At 38.4% G+C, this 19,209-nt stretch overlaps 1 protein-coding gene across 2 annotated transcripts in view; it reads right to left on the bottom strand.

Moving 5' to 3' along the window:
* Positions 1-1,959: 1,959 nt before the first annotated feature.
* Positions 1,960-19,209, bottom strand: part of ACVR2A (activin A receptor type 2A) — a 68,459-nt gene continuing 51,209 nt past the window's right edge. The window contains exons 5-12 of one of the 2 annotated variants that reach the window (XM_062637737.1): positions 18,166-18,189; positions 12,055-12,198; positions 10,674-10,817; positions 8,890-9,035; positions 7,730-7,844; positions 6,324-6,462; positions 3,797-3,927; positions 1,960-2,817 (exon numbers count right to left, since the gene is read on the bottom strand). In XM_062637737.1, coding sequence (XP_062493721.1) covers positions 2,623-2,817; positions 3,797-3,927; positions 6,324-6,462; positions 7,730-7,844; positions 8,890-9,035; positions 10,674-10,817; positions 12,055-12,198; positions 18,166-18,189 — 1,038 coding nt within the window. In that variant the 3' untranslated portion in view covers positions 1,960-2,622. The remainder of the gene's footprint in view (positions 2,818-3,796; positions 3,928-6,323; positions 6,463-7,729; positions 7,845-8,889; positions 9,036-10,673; positions 10,818-12,054; positions 12,199-18,165; positions 18,190-19,209) is intronic. The other variant, XM_062637738.1, reaches the window with a different exon arrangement.

The following is a 19,209-nucleotide window of genomic DNA, read 5'->3' as shown; positions in this document are numbered from 1 at the left end:
CAGGAGCTCATGGCCACAGGACCTCAAGGGACAATGGCCACCACCTGCTGGTATATCACAGCAGACACTCCACTGGCACCAGCCTTACCAAACCCTGCCCTCTACCCCTGCACAGTGCCATGAGCTCCTGTGCAAGCAGCTGCACACAGCAGCTCTGAGGACATGGATTATTTTTAGCAATCATGTTAAAAGCACTTACTTACACTATGAACACCTTCTTCATATTGACACTTACTTAAAAGCCAGGAACCTGGGAGCAGCACAGCATTTAACTAGGGAGAACCAAAGGCAGCTTTAAAATGCAAAGACAAGTTGTCTCAATTCTCCTGCTGCCTTGTTTGCCACGTGAGGGAGCACAGACCAGTCCCCACCATGTCTGCTGCAGGCACCTGCAGCTGCTGAAGTTTGAAGGGTGACATCACAATGATGTGTATTCTATACCCAACCAATTTTTCCATTGGATCTTGAGTAACACATTATTAAACAATCTGCATTGACTCCAGTTTTGCTGCTGAAGGGTTACAACTCATTAGGAGCACCAGCAATGTATGAATGGGTTCTTACTTGTTCAGAACTCAGCAGCTACGTTCACCTCCTACTGTGTGCATAAAGTAACACCCCTGAATTAAAAATGAAAGCTAAAGGAAAGCATCAATCTAAGAACTGGCCACAAACTAAGTTTCTTTCTTTTTATAGCCAAGCCGAGCACCACCAAGTTGCACCAGAGCATGTTTCCCCTGCTGCAGGACAGCACAGGCCAGGCAGGCAGCACTGCACACATAGGCAGGTGTCACTGCTGCACCCTTCTCCCCTCCCTGCCACCAGCCAACACTACCTTAGGTCCTTTTCACCCATAAGGTTTCTTACTGTTCCTAGAAGGTCAGTTTGTGTACTTGTAAAACAAAGTACCTGTGGCTGCATGGATCAGTTTTCACACAGCATTCCCAGTGAGCTCCTCACTGCAGCATTAGCAGCTTCTTTCAAAAGACGCTGAACACACGATGTAAAAACGAAGAAAACACTGAGGGAGCACACAGCACGCTATCAGCTCTTGTCGGTTCTGCGCTCTAGAGGTTTATAAAGCTTCTTTTACTTGGAAGTTTGTGTAAGGGATCAAATAGGTGCAAGTCAAACAGAACTTCTGAGAAGCGCTTTGGCACCTACCAACCTACCAGTCGCTTTGCAATTTAAATAAGGCCCAACTTCCTAAACTCAAAAAGAAAGTTAGAGTTGTAAAAGCAATTTCACTGGGTTTTCCTCAGTTTTTGAGAGTCTATGCTATGGACACTGGTATTCGTTACCTCTAAACAGTCACTGTATATTTTAAGTTATAGCTAAATTTTCCCTGAAATTTGTAAGCATTCATAATCTGAAACCTGTGGCTAGCATTTTTCACGTGACTCCAGGACAAACCTGCACCTGCAAATGACATCAAGTCTCACTGATAAGATGGCACCAAGTGTTAAGTAGATCTCAAAGCAGAGGGGTAAAGAATTTGGGGTAACTGAGCTTCCTGAGGTGATCCTGAAACAGCGATACAGAACCCACTGCATACTGTTTAGTGAAACAGAAAACATGCTATGCAGACCTTGTCACAAACATAAATAGGAAAAAGACTTTTAAAAAAAAAAGAACAAGAATTCAGAGCTTTCCAGTGTCACAGCTCACAGAAAATTAAAAAAAGTCATGCTTAAGTTTTCAAATATTCCTCAGACACAGCAAACCTAAATAGTATTCAGTTAAATAAATGCATGAGATACTCTGGGAAGCGGAGGTAAGAGAAAAGCTTTAAACTAAAAGAGGAAGGAAAATTTTGTTTCAATAAACAGCACTTTTTTTTTTTTATACACAACAAGCTAGTACAAGGAAAGGCTAAAACACTGCTTTAGGAATGGCCATTTACTATCGGCACAAAGCATAGCTTACCCTTTTTAAATAACACAGTGAATTTGCAATACATCATTTACAAAACACGGATCGATTTATTCAAATTTTGTTAGTGTTGTCAATCTCATAATTTAGCAGAGGTGGAACTGAGGTATACCTTGTTGAGGGAGGTTAAGTAATACTTGGAAGCCTCTTTGCTATAACCCACTTGATTACTTTTGTTTATGTACACAGAACAGCAGCACACTAAACATTCACAAGCTGTGTCATAGTCGCATTACAATAGTCATTTTTATAAACAACGGCAAATGCAATAAAAACAAGTTACCCTTTTTTTTTTAAATCTGAAATGAAATGTTTGATTTAAAAAAAATAACAGTAGTTCATTTAAGGAATTAGTCTCTTCTGACAGGTATTAAGAAATCGGGCGTCAGTTTTTAAAATGCTTGATTAGCCAGAACAGGTCTGTATTCTTCATGTAAGTTCCTTAACTGCATGTCACCGTTTCTCAGTCACGTGTCCTTCAGGTGTACACAGGGAATGCAGAAAGTCTCAGGGATCCATGTTTGGGAGGAGGAAGGGAAAAAATAAAGGAAAAACACCTCTTAATGCTGTTCCAGAGAGACTTACCATTCTTCTCACGCGGCAAACAGTAATGACGTGAGCAGTCCCCTTAGCTTTAGCAGCTCCAGTGAAGAGTCCGGTGGTCAGTTCCATGACCAGTGCAACTATCTATCATAGACTGGATTCTTTGGGAGGAAAGTCAACATTTGTCACCATTGTGACCACAGTCACAATATCCTCTGTTGTTATAATGTTAGTTAATTTTTGCATCTGAATGATACGTTCTTCTACGCAGCCTGCTGACAACCTGGCTTCCGCATCATGATCCCAGCATTCCTCTATGGTTTCACAAAGCATTGCCATTCCCTGTGGGCAAACAAAGCGAAGTAAAAAAAGAATGGTATACACAGCTAGCAGCAAGTTTTAAGAAGTGATCAGAATCTAGCAATTTAATAGAAAATTGCATTTCCACAGAACAGTTTCGGTTGGAAGTGACCTTAAATCTCATCTAGTTCCAAACCCTGTCCCATGGGCAGGGATACCTTCCACTGGGCCAGGTTGCTCAGAGCCCCGTTCAGCCTGGCTTTGAACACTGCCAGGGATGGGGCAGCCACAGCTTCGCTGGGCAACCTGTGCCAGGGCCTCACCACCCTCACAGGGAAGAGCTTCCTCATACTGAGTTTAAACCACTCCTCTCCAGCTTTCTTGTCGCCCCCTTCAGGCACTGGAAGCTGCTCTAAGGTCTCACTGGAGCCTTCTCCAGGCTGAACCAGCCCAGCTCTCTCAGCCTGCCTCCATAGGAGAGGTGCTCCAGCCCTCAGAACATCTTCGTGGCTTCCTCTGGACTTGCTCCAACAGGTCTGCATTCCTCCTGCTCCCCTTGAAGAGTGCTAGGAATCAGCAGTGGTGTTACTGCAAGTCTCTAGCCATGAAGCAGACCTGGGAATCATAGAATTCCTCCCTAACTAATCCCAGATATTTCTCATACAACACTGCTTATCCTATATAGCAGTGTTCAGTTTACAGCATTCCTGTAGTAATCAAGGCTATTAGCTCTTAAATATACTAACTTGTGCATTCAAAAGTAAACCTCAAAAATCTTTCATCAAAATAGTGAAAGATAAGTAAAATTACAAAAAAAAAAAAAAAAAAATCACTCTCTAATCACTCAGAATATTTTAAGATTAAGAACATCCCAGTTTACAGTCCATTTAATTCTTTTACTGGAATTACTAAACTTACATTCTTCCTTAAAGGCAGCAGTATGAACAGAACACCGGATTAACAAAATCTGAAATTCAAATCCTGACAGAACACTGCAGAATGTGGTTGTGTAACGACTTACAGCATGTTTTTGCCAGCATTCTCTTAAAACAGGTCTCTTCTTTTTATGAACTACAACTTCCTGCATGTCTTCAAGGGAGGGATGCTGGCCAATTTCTTCCTCAAATGGCAACATGTACTCATCTACTGGGCCTAAAGACAAAAAAAAAAAAAATTAACCCACAAATTTTGCTTGAAAAAAAGAACAACAAAAAACCAAAAACCTGATATCCGAGCAGTGCAGTCCGCAGTGAGACTCTTCGGGAGCAGTTTGCTTCCCACTGCCATTCAAGGCTCGTCCTGTGGCAGATTAGCAGCAAGCAGTGACTAGGATTCTAAGCAAGCACATTTTCAGGAGCCACCAGCCTCTGCTCCCCGGCGTGTGGCAGCCGAGTGCAGCTCCCGGCCCGGCTCCCCTGCAGCTGAAACCTTGGGAGCACACGGGCGGAGGGGGGCGCTCGGATCCGCGGCTTCTCCCCCACCTCCGCCAACAAACCCCAGCCGGGAGAAGAGACATCTTCGTCCCTCATTCAAGCGCGGGCTCCCGCGGTGTCTCATTACCAAGCAGGCGCCCGATCGCCGCTTTTGAGTGTCACCAATACCACAGATGCTACAAAAGACAAGTTTGCAACAGCAACTGCTGCATCCCTCTCCAAAAGAAGCATGCTGCCGCCTCCTTCAATCCACACAGGCCAGGATGTAACTGCTATTGTTGCAAGCTAAGCCTAATGGTCATCATTAACTGGATGAGAGGGACAAGGTTTACAGGCTTTACAGATTTTACGCACTCAGATAAATGTCTGAAAAAAACCTAAAGGGAAGAGAGAAGAAATGAATGTACACTATGGATGAGGCCAGTGAAACAAACCAGGCACCTTCTGAAAAAGACAACAAACCCCAAACACATTTGAAGAGTGAAAACGGCAGCTGTGACTGCAGAGCTACACCAGGCTGTATTTCAGGAAGGCTGCTCTCCTTAACTGCAGTCTCCTTTACCTTCTGGAGTAATAACTACAATGCCAGAAACCTCTGACACATCTCTAATAGGAGGTATGTACATATGTTTTACAGTACAGGAAAAAAATCAATACAGAATGTGGGGCAGCCTGAGAGATGTGTGCAAGATTGTGTCAATCCTGTTAGTAAACAGGTTAACATTTTAAAAAGGGTAAAATCTCCCCAGTGGCATTTCCTCTCCACGAGGAAATGTCTGAAGCAGAAAAGCACTGCTTGGAGCAGAAAAACACAGTGTGGCCATGCACTGATCTGCTGAGGTCTCCAACCCATCTTGGATTTTCACACAGACAGCTGTCAGCTTCACTGGGCTCCAGCAAGGGAGCTTATGACAACCATCATAAGCTCGTCTCACTAGCCCAACTGAGTCAGTCACCTTTACTCAGTTGAATTTAGCTGCTTCAGACTGTACTGAAAATGCAACTTTCTCCCAAACAAAAAATGGTTTTGAGCCCTGTCTTTTACCTTGTTCTTGATTAACCCCAACTTATTCTGGGCACCCAAAAAAGATCTCCATTCACAAAATTTAAAGACTATGCATACCTGAAAAGGGTTTCTTTTCTTGGTAGTGCAAAAACTGGATCCAACAGTCTGCTTTATGAGAAAAACACCTGTGATGGATCCATAGCTAACAAGTATCAGCTGTGGATTTGTCAGACCTTGCTGAATTTTCAATCTTTAAGCTACTGACAATTATCGAGAAGTTCTGACATCATATGAGCTGAACCAATGTTACATCAGTGACAATGAAGACAAAGGGAGGGTAGGGAAGCTCTGAACCTACATGAAACAGGCTCACTCAGGCACCTACGGTTAAACCAGACACAGCAACTTTTCTATGTCCTGCTGCTGACAGCTGACCTCCTGATGCACTGAGGAGCAGTTTCCTATGATGAAGGGCCAAGGAGGAATCTTGCATATGCTGATGAACAGCTAGAAAATGGTTAACCTCATCAATGCTCTCTGCAATAAAATATATGTCAACCTATGAAAAATGCTTCATGTCTTTCAGCCTTGTAATTCCCTCACTGACAATCTTTGACATTAGGAAGTGTTTATGCCTGTCTTCCACAGGCAGCACTACGAGGTTGTTCTCCAGACGCTAAGGTATACAGCAGGAGACATCAGTTTTTCAGCAGGTGCTGGTGGGATATCTCAGTTACTAAGGTTAATCTCATCTGAGCTTTTGTTTATGAAAAGAAGCAATAATAAACTAACTGGCACTAAAACTGTCAGGCTGAACTTGTAAGAAATCAGACATACTAGGTGGGGCACTCCACAGTAAATCTCCCTCTCCCTTACCATGACCAGCTGGAGAAATGCAACAGGTATCCATGTATCAAGGGACACCAAGTACAGAAGAGACTAAATTATGAAGTGACTACATGATGTCAGTGTTGCCTTCACTTCCCCACAAAACTACCACCCTTATGAAATTTTATTACATACATCTAATCCATCTGCCAGTTTCCTGCTTTAAATACACCTCTCACAAGTTACACAAAATATTTACACAAATTGAATATGTTCCTTACCATCTGAGGCGGTACAGCGTGATGCCAATTCCCAGAGGACTAATCCCATGGCATACATATCTATTCTCAAAAACGCATCCCTTTGGAAGTTTATAGCCCCTTCGAGTACCTCAGGAGCCATATACCTTCGTGTACCAACCTTGAAAGACAATAAAGCACAAAAACTTGTACACCAAGAAATCAAACAAGACCACTACTGCCACACTACCTAGTACTGTTGTAATAATGCTGGTGACCAGCACCATTTTTTGGTCTAAGATTAGAAAAACAGCCATGGTTATCCTCACTTAGGACTAAATCTTGGCAGTTTCTTGTATTCTTATATCCAAGTGTAAGTAAAAGGAATTAGAAAAAATCATACAGAATGGGCCCTATAAAGGATACAAAGTAGGAAAATCTGAACAGATTTAAAAATAAGACATCTGTGTAACAATTCAACGTATTTGCCACTGCCATTCTACAGTTGATCTACTTGAAGATGTGCTTTCTTACTGAAGGCGGGCTGGGCTACACAATCTTTAACGGTCCCTTCTAACCCAAACCATTCTATGGTTCTGTGATTTTTTCATGTCATAAGGACATGAAATGTGCTTATGTTCCTCCTTGTGACAGGAGCAGTAATAAAAGGAAAACTAGCTACTAGAGTGTAATTTATACTGAGAAAGTTACATGAAGTCACTTGCACAAAACTGGCTATTATATTAAAACTTCAGGGATATCCATTCTCTGTGGCTACAGTCAATGATGAAATTATGTCCTCCAAATAAATCAGAACTTGTTTGGTGCCAGAACAGGATTTTCTTCACTATTTAAACCTTCGCAGAAATAGCTATGTTTCTCTTCAGCAGTTTTACTGAGGTTTTATAATCTTACTGTATGGCTTTTTTGTCACTCAACAATGAATTGTGGCCTTCTCCATAAAATTAAACATACTTTGTTTTCCAGAAACTATAATGCTCTAAGCTCAAGTCTGTTATTTTAAAGGTACATGGTACAAAAACAGCTTCCTTGCATGACCAGTGCTTGATTAGTAGTACTGTTGTCATTTTAGGGAAGTGACTGTTGCTACGTCAGAAAGTTAGAAACTGGCTGCCAGTGTCATTCCTCAGTTTCTGAACAGTGTTTCAGAACAATGAATAAAAGATGGCAAATAGACCAAATCCTCTACTAAGAACCAAAACAAGGGGAAAGACAGAGGCCATGTAATAAGATGGGGGGAAGGCTCTGATCTGTAATTATCTAAACTGTTTCATTTGTAGCTTGTGAGAAGAAAACATAAATTATCAGATTCCTTAAAGGTCAGGTTGATGATACAGTATCCTGTGCATGAAGAACACCTGAACTATTGATTTCCATTCACATGCAGTTAACGGTTGTAACATTTATGTAAATAAATCAGTGTTTACCTGTCCATGTGTATCCCCTGCAGATTTTCCAGCCTCAAACTTTAAAGCTAGACCGAAATCAGCAATACAAGCTGTAAGATTATTTTTCAGCAGCACATTCTTGCTTTTGATGTCCCTTTCAAGTTAAGGAAAAAAAAAATATAAATATTGAGCTCTAGAGCATGAAATACATAAAGTTCTAAGAAAAAAGTAAAACAATAAACCCCAAAATGTTATAATGCAAAAGGCAATAAAGTTATAGATAAGCATTCCATTTAAACAACAAAATAATAATAAGAGAATGATAATAAAACCTAGGAGTACATTTGCACAACTTTATTCTTATGGAAATATATGAGACAGCAACTATCACTTAATGCTTAAAATACACACAGATTTGTAAGCATGTTAAGAACAGAAACAGAATAAAGAGTTACTGCAGGCTTCTATTACAACTACATTTTGTTTGTTTAAATAACACAAGACAAAACACTTTGGAAAAAAAAAAAAGAATTGTCATTGTTTCTAGCAAGGAGATACATCATCTCCTGCAGAAAGAAAAGGCAATGGACAGATTGCCATCTGTCCTGTGTGTACCGCTGCCTCCCCTTTTACACCTCTCCCCCCCCCCCCCCCCATTCCTTTACCATCCGTCAAGCAGTTTTGCCATGACATTACAAATTCTGCAAAATCTGTATTTCTCTTACTCTGTATCTCCATCTTTTCATTTGGTTACCACTATCATTTCAGCTCTAGTGTTCTATATTTACCTCATTTAAAAAAAAACAACTAGCAATTACAATCAACAATAGGCATAACATGCTTACAGTAACAGTTTCTGTTTGAAGCACTCAGTATCATCTAAAGTTAAGTATGTTAAGTGTTTCAGTTGTTTCAGATAGCTATAATGCTAATTATTTCATATACCACATAGGGTACTTAATTAACTGTATAGAAAATGAAATTGTGACATTATCACAATCACCACATCAAGGTCTATAAACCATCAGCTAGATTTCTGTTTAGGCTGAGCAGGCTTTTCTTACGAGGCTCTCAACAATTCCGGAAGGAAGGTATCAGGGAGTAATCATGTAAATACTTCCTCTCTATCCATGTTTCACATCCTTTAGCTCAAAGTTGAATACTAACAATCACCTGAAAACATTTTACATATACTATACCTATGTGAGATGGCAGGCTTATGTCCATCTTTTAGCCCTGGTATATCTTCATGAAGATAAGCCAAGCCTCTAGCCATAGTCTGAGCTATGTGACAGAGCTCATTCCAAGAAACCACATTAGCCTTGAGAAAGTCTGTTAATGAACCCTGCATGGAAAAAAAACAGCAAAACCAGAATATCAACAATTACAGGACCAATTTCATTCTCATCTACTCATAAACAAAAATTCTAGTTGGCCTCCATCACTGAGGAACACAATGCACCTGGCTGCCTTTCTCTGTTTTCTGATAAATCATGTAATTATACACATACATACACAAACAACTGCTAGTTTAAACAACAAAAAAATAACTTTTGCATTGTCTCTAGTCCATGAATAGAATCAAGGTGGCTTTACACATCAGCTCTACAAGCAAAAAGTGCAGTGAGCTCAAGTACAGTGGCACACTTGACAACGAACTGCACTCAGCTGTGTCAGAAATGGGAGCTAGACTTTAGACATTTTAACTCTTTATAAAGAGAACCCTGTTTTTACAAGCATGATTTATCATCTTCCAGGAACAGGAAATTACAGGTTAGATTCACCTTCAAGAATCTTACTGGACTGTGTACAACCATTCTTTAGGAGCTTTAATAGCCTGTCTTTTCTTGTGGATCAACAACAGTAAACTCCAGTTTCACAACACAGTTTCAGAGTGAAACATACACTCTGAATAAAGTGATAATATAAAGTAAAATATATTCAACGTAAAGCTCTTCTCTTCAGAGTCACTTCTATAGCGCACTCTATACACACGTTTTCACAGATTTACATATTATCCAGATTGTGAGATGTCACTGTGTCACATGTTGCTGTGTGAAAAGCCAAAAGGGAAAAATTAACAAAGAGCTGTCAAAGTGTAGAGGCTATACTTCAAAAATAAAACTAAAAATCCTATTTTCCATCAGTTATCTCAGATGCCATCTTTCCAACAGAAACAGCATTTTCTTTTAAACTCTTACAGACCTTTCAGAAAGGCAAATTAGTTTGTTATTATCTACTTATCATGGAGATCTGTCAAAAAACGTAAATGGTTGCATAGTTCTAGTCTTCTAAATTATTAGAGCAGAGGCATAAGTGGGACAAAAATGAGAGGATGAAGAATTTAACATTCAGTACTAAAAATATGATCTATGACCTAACCGTAATGCATTAAAATGTCCCTATTTTCTCCAATCTGCTACAGGTAACATCATCCTAAAGCCTCCCTGCTGTGCCACTGCTAAGTTTAAGTTAGGGTGTCTTGGCTTCCCACCTCTTTTTGTACTTAAAACTCTGTGACAGTTGTATGCATTTAAAAAAAAAATCTAGGCGGCTAATATATATTAAATATATTAAGAATATGTTCACTGTTTTATATTTATTAATGTTTCTTACCATGATTATAACGATAGAATGGATACATATTACTTCACTCTTACAGACTCAAATCAACTAACACAAGTAAAATAAAAATAAAAAAACAAAGTCTCTGCAAGATGCAGTTTATTGAATTTATATATGTTTAGATGGGAAATATTAAAAAATACATGTTCTAAAAAGCAAAAAGGTAGAATGATTTGTTTCAATAACATTGCCTCTTAAATCCAGCATCTCCTCATAGCCAATGAAAGGAGACAAGCTAAGAGTAAGCAAACACTCTTTTAAATTTTATTTCTTAACTGTCTCAAGTTCACATTCGTAAGAAATTTCTAAGGCCATAATCACAAAATAAAAGAGCTATTATGCTGAGAATTAAACATACCTTCTCATGAAAGGCTGTAATTAACCAGAGATCAACATCAATGCTAGTGCCTCGCTTCTCTGCGCCAATGAACTGCAAAATATTGTCATGTTTCATCCCAGGTAAACTGTAAATTTCATATTCATTCTGCCATGACTGTTTGTCCTTTAAACAAAGAACACAAACCACATTAATACCACAATAATGAGTACAAGAGGTACTTGAGGTACTTTCCCTGACAGACATTACCATCCACAATTTACCATGCATTTGTAAGTGACCTGTCAAAATAACTAAAACCTTTTTTTTGGGGGGGGGGGGGCAAAGACAGGCTTTACAGGGCAAAGAAAGCAAGCATACTGTATGGTATTAACAATTACAAATGTTTAGACTAATAACTATGCTACAAACTACTGATCTAACATATAAAGAAATGATAAAAAACTGTCTTAACATGTATTACATATTCACATTTAGTGGAAAACTGTCTGAAAAAACTTAACTTGTTGTAAACAAATAATCAGCTGCTGAAAACAACCTTAGCTATCACAGGTATGAACCATGGCAACACAGAAATCTGTAGATCAGGACTGGAGTCTACATAAGGCAAATCATTACAGTATCTTTCATCTTAAGAGCATAGTTCAATTTTTGTATTTTATGAATCTGTAAGAACCCCATAAAGAATTAGAAACAGGTTTTCCTTAGTCTGCAATATAGCTTATATTGTTCTGATGGCCAAAACCAGCATAAATACATGCCTTTTCTCCTAGAAGGATAAGAAACTGCAGATGTATTTATTCAGCAAGTCACACTTGGTTAATCATCAGAAAACACAAGCACATTTTTTTCACCTCAAACAGCAGTGAGTATTTTAAGTTGATTTAAAATCTATCCTAATGTAATTGCATATGATCACTTTGTGTTCTTTAACTAGACTGGACCTGAAAATTATGAGCAAAATCTATTCTAAACATAGCTTTTAGAGGGTACTTGCTGGGAAGCAAGTATTTCAATTATATTTAATTTGAGCAATCACCTTATAGGCTTGCATTTCAGGGCAATCCTTCTAAGTACAATTTAATTTGAAAAATATTGTCTAGTTTTTCTCATCTGATGAAAAGATGTGTGAGACTTACTTAAAACTCTTCACACCAAGTAAGTATTTTTATGACTAGAAGTATGAAAGTTCCACTGAGCTTACTTCAGTAATATGCTTGTTGCATTAAAATACTTATTTTAATTCAATAAAGCTCTACCTGCCCATTTTTCAGCTCAACATTTCCATCTAGATTTACATTATATATTGAAAAATTTCTAAAAAGCCTCTTATCGTGACTAAAAAAGCTGTTTAACATTATGATATTACAAGCAACACAGGACATTAAGAACTTCTGCTTACCTGAATAGGGAATATTTTGACTGCAACATACTCGTTTAGTAGTTGAGCTTTCCATACGCAACCAAATCTTCCCCTAGCTTTGATCTCTAGTAACTGCAATGGCTTCAAACCCATCAATGGTGAAGGTGGTGGTGGTCCAGGATCCTGAAATCAGGTTAAACCCATTAATGAATTTAGTTATTATATGTGCTATCTATGATGACGGCCCAAAAATAAATGCTTGTAAACTGCAAGAGATTTGTATAAGGTACTCAACCCCCTTACATCAAATTATCTCATAACAAACCAGAAACAACCCAGCAGCCCTTCTCTGCAGGAAAATAAAATGAAATTGTAAAACATGCTCAGAATTAATGTGTGACAGCATACCAACAGTTACAGTATGAATCTAACCATGTGAAAAAGCAGAGCAGAAATGAAGGAAAAAAGATAATCAAGCTTTACTTGTTACTTTTTTCAAGACAATCAAAATAAGCACCTTTGATACATTTAAGGCTTGGGTTTTTGGTTTGTTTATTGGACATACACATGATCCTTTCAAACCTTCAGTTCAATGATCTGGTGACTTAACTCTACAAAGCCATTAACTCCATTTCTGAGTGACTGACTCTGGGAAGCAGATGAGGTCTACATCAGCAGATTGGATGGGGGCAGCAGTGCAGAGCTGGAGTGTATCCCCTCACTGTCTGCAGTGACCACATACTGGTTGAGTTCTCACAAGCCATCTGAGCTGATACCAGCACAGCTCTCTAATTCAGTAATTCTACTGTTTATGGGAGACATGAGGTTGCAAACCAAGATGAGGGCAGGCCATGCTACTAACGAGGTCCTCCAGTACATCGCATTTTTTTTTCATTCAGGAACCACTGAAGCACATGCATAGAGCAGGCATTTGGCACAGGAAGCCAAGTATCATCACCTCCAGTCAGCCCTCCAAGCTACACTAATGGTGGTGTGAAGAACGACAGCATCAATGCTTCAACCTACCAATCCATTTTAACTGCTCCCAAATTTGCTAATGTAGATAGCTAATAACTTACTGAAATACAAGTACTTGGCTGTACCCCAGAAACAGAACTAGAATTAAATTTAAGAGATCACCTTGTCATATCTCACAGTGTTTGTACACTATTGAGGGGCCAGCCCAACAGTTGCTTTTCAAATATGACAGCACAGGCTAGGAAGCACAACTGCAAGTGAGGCAGAGCTTACACGCAGCTATCCATATAACCACCAATATTTCTTCAGATCTAAACAATTTCCCTTTCTGGGAAAGAAAATGTGAAGGCTTAAGGAATACCCTGTATTTTGTATTTTATACATCTCTTACATATCCTGTACCATGCACATCATCTGACTGTAAGAAGTAGATTTTTTAACTTTCTTGCCAAAGGCCTGCTTCTATCTGGGCTGTCCTCTTTTCTCCAGCCTTTCATGGTGGATTAGCTGTACTTACGTAAGCTTCTTCCCTACCATGAACAAATGCATCAGACCCATATACAAATGCTTTTGCATGGAAGAATGTCACTCTATGCACAGAGCATGATTGTCTTCTGTACGATCCCTGTTTTTTGCAGGAAGGTAAGTCAAGTTCTGGTGTATAGTGGTCACCAAGCAGAATTACCAACACTGTCAACACAAGACACGGCTCCACCTTCCTTTTGCAGTCCCCCAGATACGTTTAAACCACAATTTGTTCTTCAGTCCCAATTTCTACAGAGAACTGTCGATGTCAGTGGCAGGGGTGATAGCTTGGGAGTACACTGCCAGATCACACAGATGGGAAGAGGGTGAATGACTGCTTTTACTGGCAGTGCATGACTATGGAGACCAGAAAACTGCACCACAATTCTCAGTATCACGCATGAAAGAAACAAACATACAAATGAAAGTTAGGTGTTGCTTTTAAATGATATCCACACTGCAAAATACAATTAAAAAAAAAAACAAAAGTCTACTGTTCAAAAAAGTCTCTATAATATATGTTTGGCTTCTCAACTTTTTCCCAAAGCAGTCCCAGCTGTAATACTGGTTTAAAGAGAGAGAATGAAAAAACACTGGAGGAGCTGCTTCTACAAAACAAATGAGAGTACTCTAAACTTAAGTATTAGAGCACTTCAGTGAACAACAAAAAATCTTGTGCATGTTAAAGACACATCTTCTGAAGAACGTGGTTTTAAGTATACTTTACTATTCTGAGAATGGAGACAAGTACTTCTGTATTGAACATAGAATTTTGAGTAGTTTAAGTGCAGGAATAAAATAACCATTCACTTGTTTCTTATTATGCAACAAATATATCCTTAAAGAATAACAAGCTTTGAGGACAGAGTTATAGCAATTTAAAGAAGCTGTAACCTAATTCCACAAATTAGTAACTGTAAAAGAAACTATAATGTTTTAAATTCAAATTAATAGACACATTACAATACTGCCTTCAAACAAATATGAAATCCTTTTGCAAATTTGACAGCAACAGATGCTTAAATCTGTTACATCAAAATTGCTGAGTTTAAAGTGGGCAAGTGAAAATATAGAAAATGAAGTTTCAGAGTTAAGTTTTCCCTCCAATGCTGACTTTCATTCAGTACCAAAGCCCTTTATATGAATATTCCAGATACCAGGGAAATCACTGTCCTTAATTTGTAATAGTTACAGTTCCAAGGGAAACTGGAAACAAGATGCCCAAATCTACTCACAAAAGCCAACTAACTCTTAACTGTTATTTTAAAGAATCCTGAGCACTGTGCAGCATCTGGGGATTTAACATCTGTTAATTAAACAAGCTTTTAAAGTTTTGAACCTAGCAACTTGCCTAAATTGAGAGAACGATTTATGGGAAGTAACCCCTTTGCTTTAGTAGCTAGAACCTCCATTCCTTTCTATATCCTCCACCAAAACATCTGCTGACATTCTGAAGCACCCTAGATGATTCTTTATTTCTTGACAATCAAGCAAATGATCACTTAATAGTTCTCAAATATTTGGTGAAAAAAATTGCACTGTCTATCATAAGAGAAGGCACTAACTCCTCAATAAGAAGTGGCCAGCGATAACTGGTACTTTTTACTTTCACATTAGACCATGATACCTTTCATATACCTGAATTTCTTATTTCCTAAAAAATGCTGGCATTTCAAAGTATTTTTCCACTACCTTATACAGCAACCTCCTGTGGTTCCCTGCACATTTCCATTTTGTGTTGAGACATTTCTATGAAGTCAGAACTTTTGGTGTGCTTATGAAGCAGCAACACACACCCACACACATAAATCAAAACAAACCCAGATTTAAAATGTAAAGTGTAATTGCCTTCTGTTAACATAACTAAAAAGAATAGTTTTCCAGTTTATTATTTTAACAACTTTGTTAAAATCAACAGGCATTTACTCTAAATCTATAGGTACTATTTTTGTATAGCAACATTCTTTCACAATATTTTAAACTTGCTCTACTTCTAAGCAAAAATGTTTAATATGCCATAGGCATAATTATTTTTGTATGGCTTTTTAAAATCATCTCTGTGTTGCCAAGGATGATGATATAATGTGAGTATAGCTATAATGTGCACATATTAGTCTAACAGCTCGCCACAGCTGTCAAAAAATCAGCACCCAATTTTCCATTCCTGAACCTTCCCTGCCCCTTTCCTTGGACCGATTCTGCCATTGGTTTGACGATACCACAAATCAAGATGATACACTATACTGCCAGAAAGCTTTTCTTTTGGGGGGTTTGTGTGTGTGTGTGTTTTCTGTTTGGGGTTTTGTTGTTTGGTTGGTTTTTTTTTTGTTTGTTTGTTTAGGTTTTGTTTTTAAAAACAGGTAGTTTGGCAAATTGAATCAGTTTGCAACAACATCCAGGTTAAGGCAAAAAGCACTGCAAGGCAGAGGGAAGAGGGGCTCCCTCTTTTGGTAGCAGTGAGTCACTGGCCCATCTCACTTCGTCCACACTATACCTTCTCAAAGCCACTCTGTCCTAACCCCAGGGCAGTTCACAAAGGCAACAGGAGCAGGAACACTCCTGCCACACAATCATCTACTACTAGGGGGAAAATGAGAAGCAGCTATGTCTGCAAAAAGTACTTCAACTAACAAAGTCATATGATGCATTCTACTTGGACAACTAAGCTTTACTCTTCCTATAGGTCAATGCCGTCAATCCTTAACACCATAAGTTCATGTTGCATGTTCATCTCAAAATCATGGACATCTAGTTATGTTGTACACTCCAAGCTTTTCAAATCTCAAACAAGACTTTTTTGGTTCTGATTTTTATAGCTGGGAATTCCAGTCAGCTGCCAGGTAGTGCATACTAGTCATACCAGAAAAAGAACAGAGGGAAAATATATTCATGGAAGAATGGTAACTTACAGAAATAGGTTTCCTTAAGTGCCTTCAAGAATAGATCTTAAGATCAAAGAGAAGCTTAACAAACATAAAACTACAAATCCCTTCCAAATATGACCAACTAAACAGATTGTTTAAGGACCTGCCCCAACACAGTCTGTCAGCACTTGGGTTTATCTCCAGTTATGTCTTTCATATGGCAACTGAATCAGGTGACTCACCATGTACAACAAAGAGAAAAAAAAAAAAGACCAATTAGCCAAACAGGGTTGTACACAGACACAATTCCCTTTCCTGGCTCCAAAATATAAACAAGTTCTCAAAATTCCTGACCACACACAATTTTTGTTAAATGGTGCAGTATTTTCCCTTGGTTATATTTATTTTACAGCTTATATTGTGAATAACTTACTGGTTTAAAGCCATGCCCCCCTGTCCTATCCCTACAGGCCCTTGTAAAAAAGTCTCCAGCTTTCTTCCCAGCCCACTTAGGTACTAGAAGGGAATAGGGTCGAAAAGTTCTCACTGAAAAACTCTGATGACTGTCTTGGCTGCTTTCTCATTTGGGTCTGGTTCATTTTCACCAGCTGATCTGTAAAGTTAAGATCCAAATACTGTAAAAGGAGTCAGAATTCTTAAATTTGTAGTTATTCTAAAATTTACTACAATTTGTGTCAAACTACATTTCTTTTAAATAGCATCAATTTTTCTCCTTTCACTCCAAAAAATCCTCTCTTTTATCACAGATTGCAAACATATTCCTTAAAGTAATATAAACAAAGTAGTTATTTGTAGTGAAGATACTTCAGCTTCATCCCTAACAAAAATTATGCCAACTGAAGAAAAACAGTAACACAAACAGAAGGAACCCAGCTAACTCTTTACAGATGCAAGATACTCGGGAAAATATAATTTCCATTATATTTTCTTCTAAGTTACAAGACATTACAGCTTTTAGAGAACTAAAGAGACAATGGAAACTGAGCACTCGCATTAAAACTCAAATCTTGACTTTTTCAATATCCAATTTAGAAGTCTAGCAATAATGACCAGATTTCTGAATTAACAGTTTTCAGTTACTTGCATTTTCACATAAAGTGTCAGTAGTTTAACACAAGTAAAAATAACTTCTGGGCACTGAGAAAGACGAAGCAGAGACTTAATAGTGAAAGAGTATTTTTCTTCAGGTAATCTATTCCTTCAAGCTCCTGAATCAAAAAAAAAAACATCACTCAAATCACAACACAAAGACCACACACCTCAAACAGCTGTTGGCATACCACAGGTGGGAGATGACAACAGACACCCAAAGACAGGACAGGAGTGGGCAGGATGTGCCATGTACTTTCAGGGCAGCCTACCACAACACAGTGTGCAGTCTGTACTGGCTGAACTGCTCCCACAGCCCAAGACTGAGGTTATCAGCACATGCTGGCCCAGTGGAGCCCTCACCGCCACTCATACGAAGCGGCACCAGGGTGGAAGTGACACAAAGGCAAGAGGGTAGCTGAAGAACACAAACTGACTACGCCTCGTGTGTTTCATTATCAGTTCCTGAAGGTGTTTAACTTGATAGCCTGAGACACTACAGTAAATTTTAAGAAAGCTATGAACAGCAGACTAAATCTGTTTTTAAACCATGCATGCTTACATATTTCTTCTCCAAAACACTGACTGGTGAAAAAAGTAATTAATACCAAAATAACTTCTTACATGTCCACAGAAAGTTCCATAACCATGAACAAATATCAATGCATCTTACCTCAATCATTATATGAAAGGCGTGCTTGTAGAGGGGAAAAAACACAGGCAAAAGAAATTACTATATATACCAATAATGGAATGAAAAACAGCTCATAAGAGACAAAATCAATTGTTTGTGAATTAACAACAAAAATATCCCTGGGGATAGCAATACTTCCTTGCACTAATAATGGACAATTTATATATATATATACACACACACGTAAAAATCCATCATTGATATGTTAGCAAAGTGGGCAATAAAAGGTTATTATTCAAACCCTTTGCTGAATTGACCTTATAATTAAAACTACAGTTGTCCATTTTAGGTTTATAAACGTTCATGTTTCTACCAAACAGTATATAAAGACATGCAGAAAGTTCATACAAACACAAGTTACACAAGCTTATTTCTTGTTTCCTCACAAGTGTACAGTAGAGGGCAGGGTTGTACTTTTTAAATTCACTGTAATTAGTCACTAGCTGTGGAAAATGAAAACTTTTTAATGTCTGTGTTATAACTAAACCTTTGAAATAAATAGGTCATCATATACTAGGTCTGTATTACTAAATTTAATCAACAAATCTGGCATGCTAGAGCTGTAACTAGAACAAGTGAACTTGGAAAAACTATATCCAACATCTATAAAGGGAGATTACAGTATTAAAGATTCTTTCAAACAAGTCACACGAGTTCACAGACTGTGGAATGAAATCCATTATAAAAACCTAAGTCCCAGAGCACTGTTGCTGAGACTTAAAACCACATTTTAATGACACACGCTTGTTTGTGTTACTTTCATCTCTTTTTTTATTGAACAATTTCATTGCCACTCAAGCAGAGAAGCGCTGAAACACCTTTTTTCCTCCTCATGTACATCTGCCTCAGCCATTTTCTTTGTCCTTTATAATTTGATCAGATAGATGTTGCAAGAGCATGAAATTCAACACTTGAAGTATTCACCTGCTACGTAACAGCTTTTTCTTCACCCTTTGTCTTTACATTCTTAAGGTGCTACAGAGTGGAGGGCCAACAAAAAACTTTTCTCTGCACTTTGAAAAC

The sequence above is a fragment of the Pezoporus occidentalis genome, unplaced genomic scaffold (assembly GCF_034315485.1).
Source record: "Pezoporus occidentalis ecotype Australia unplaced genomic scaffold, CSIRO_AGI_Poc_V1 ctg54, whole genome shotgun sequence".
In the NCBI taxonomy this organism is placed as follows: Eukaryota; Metazoa; Chordata; class Aves; order Psittaciformes; family Psittacidae; genus Pezoporus; species Pezoporus occidentalis.
This window is presented reverse-complemented; position numbering and strand designations above follow the sequence as displayed.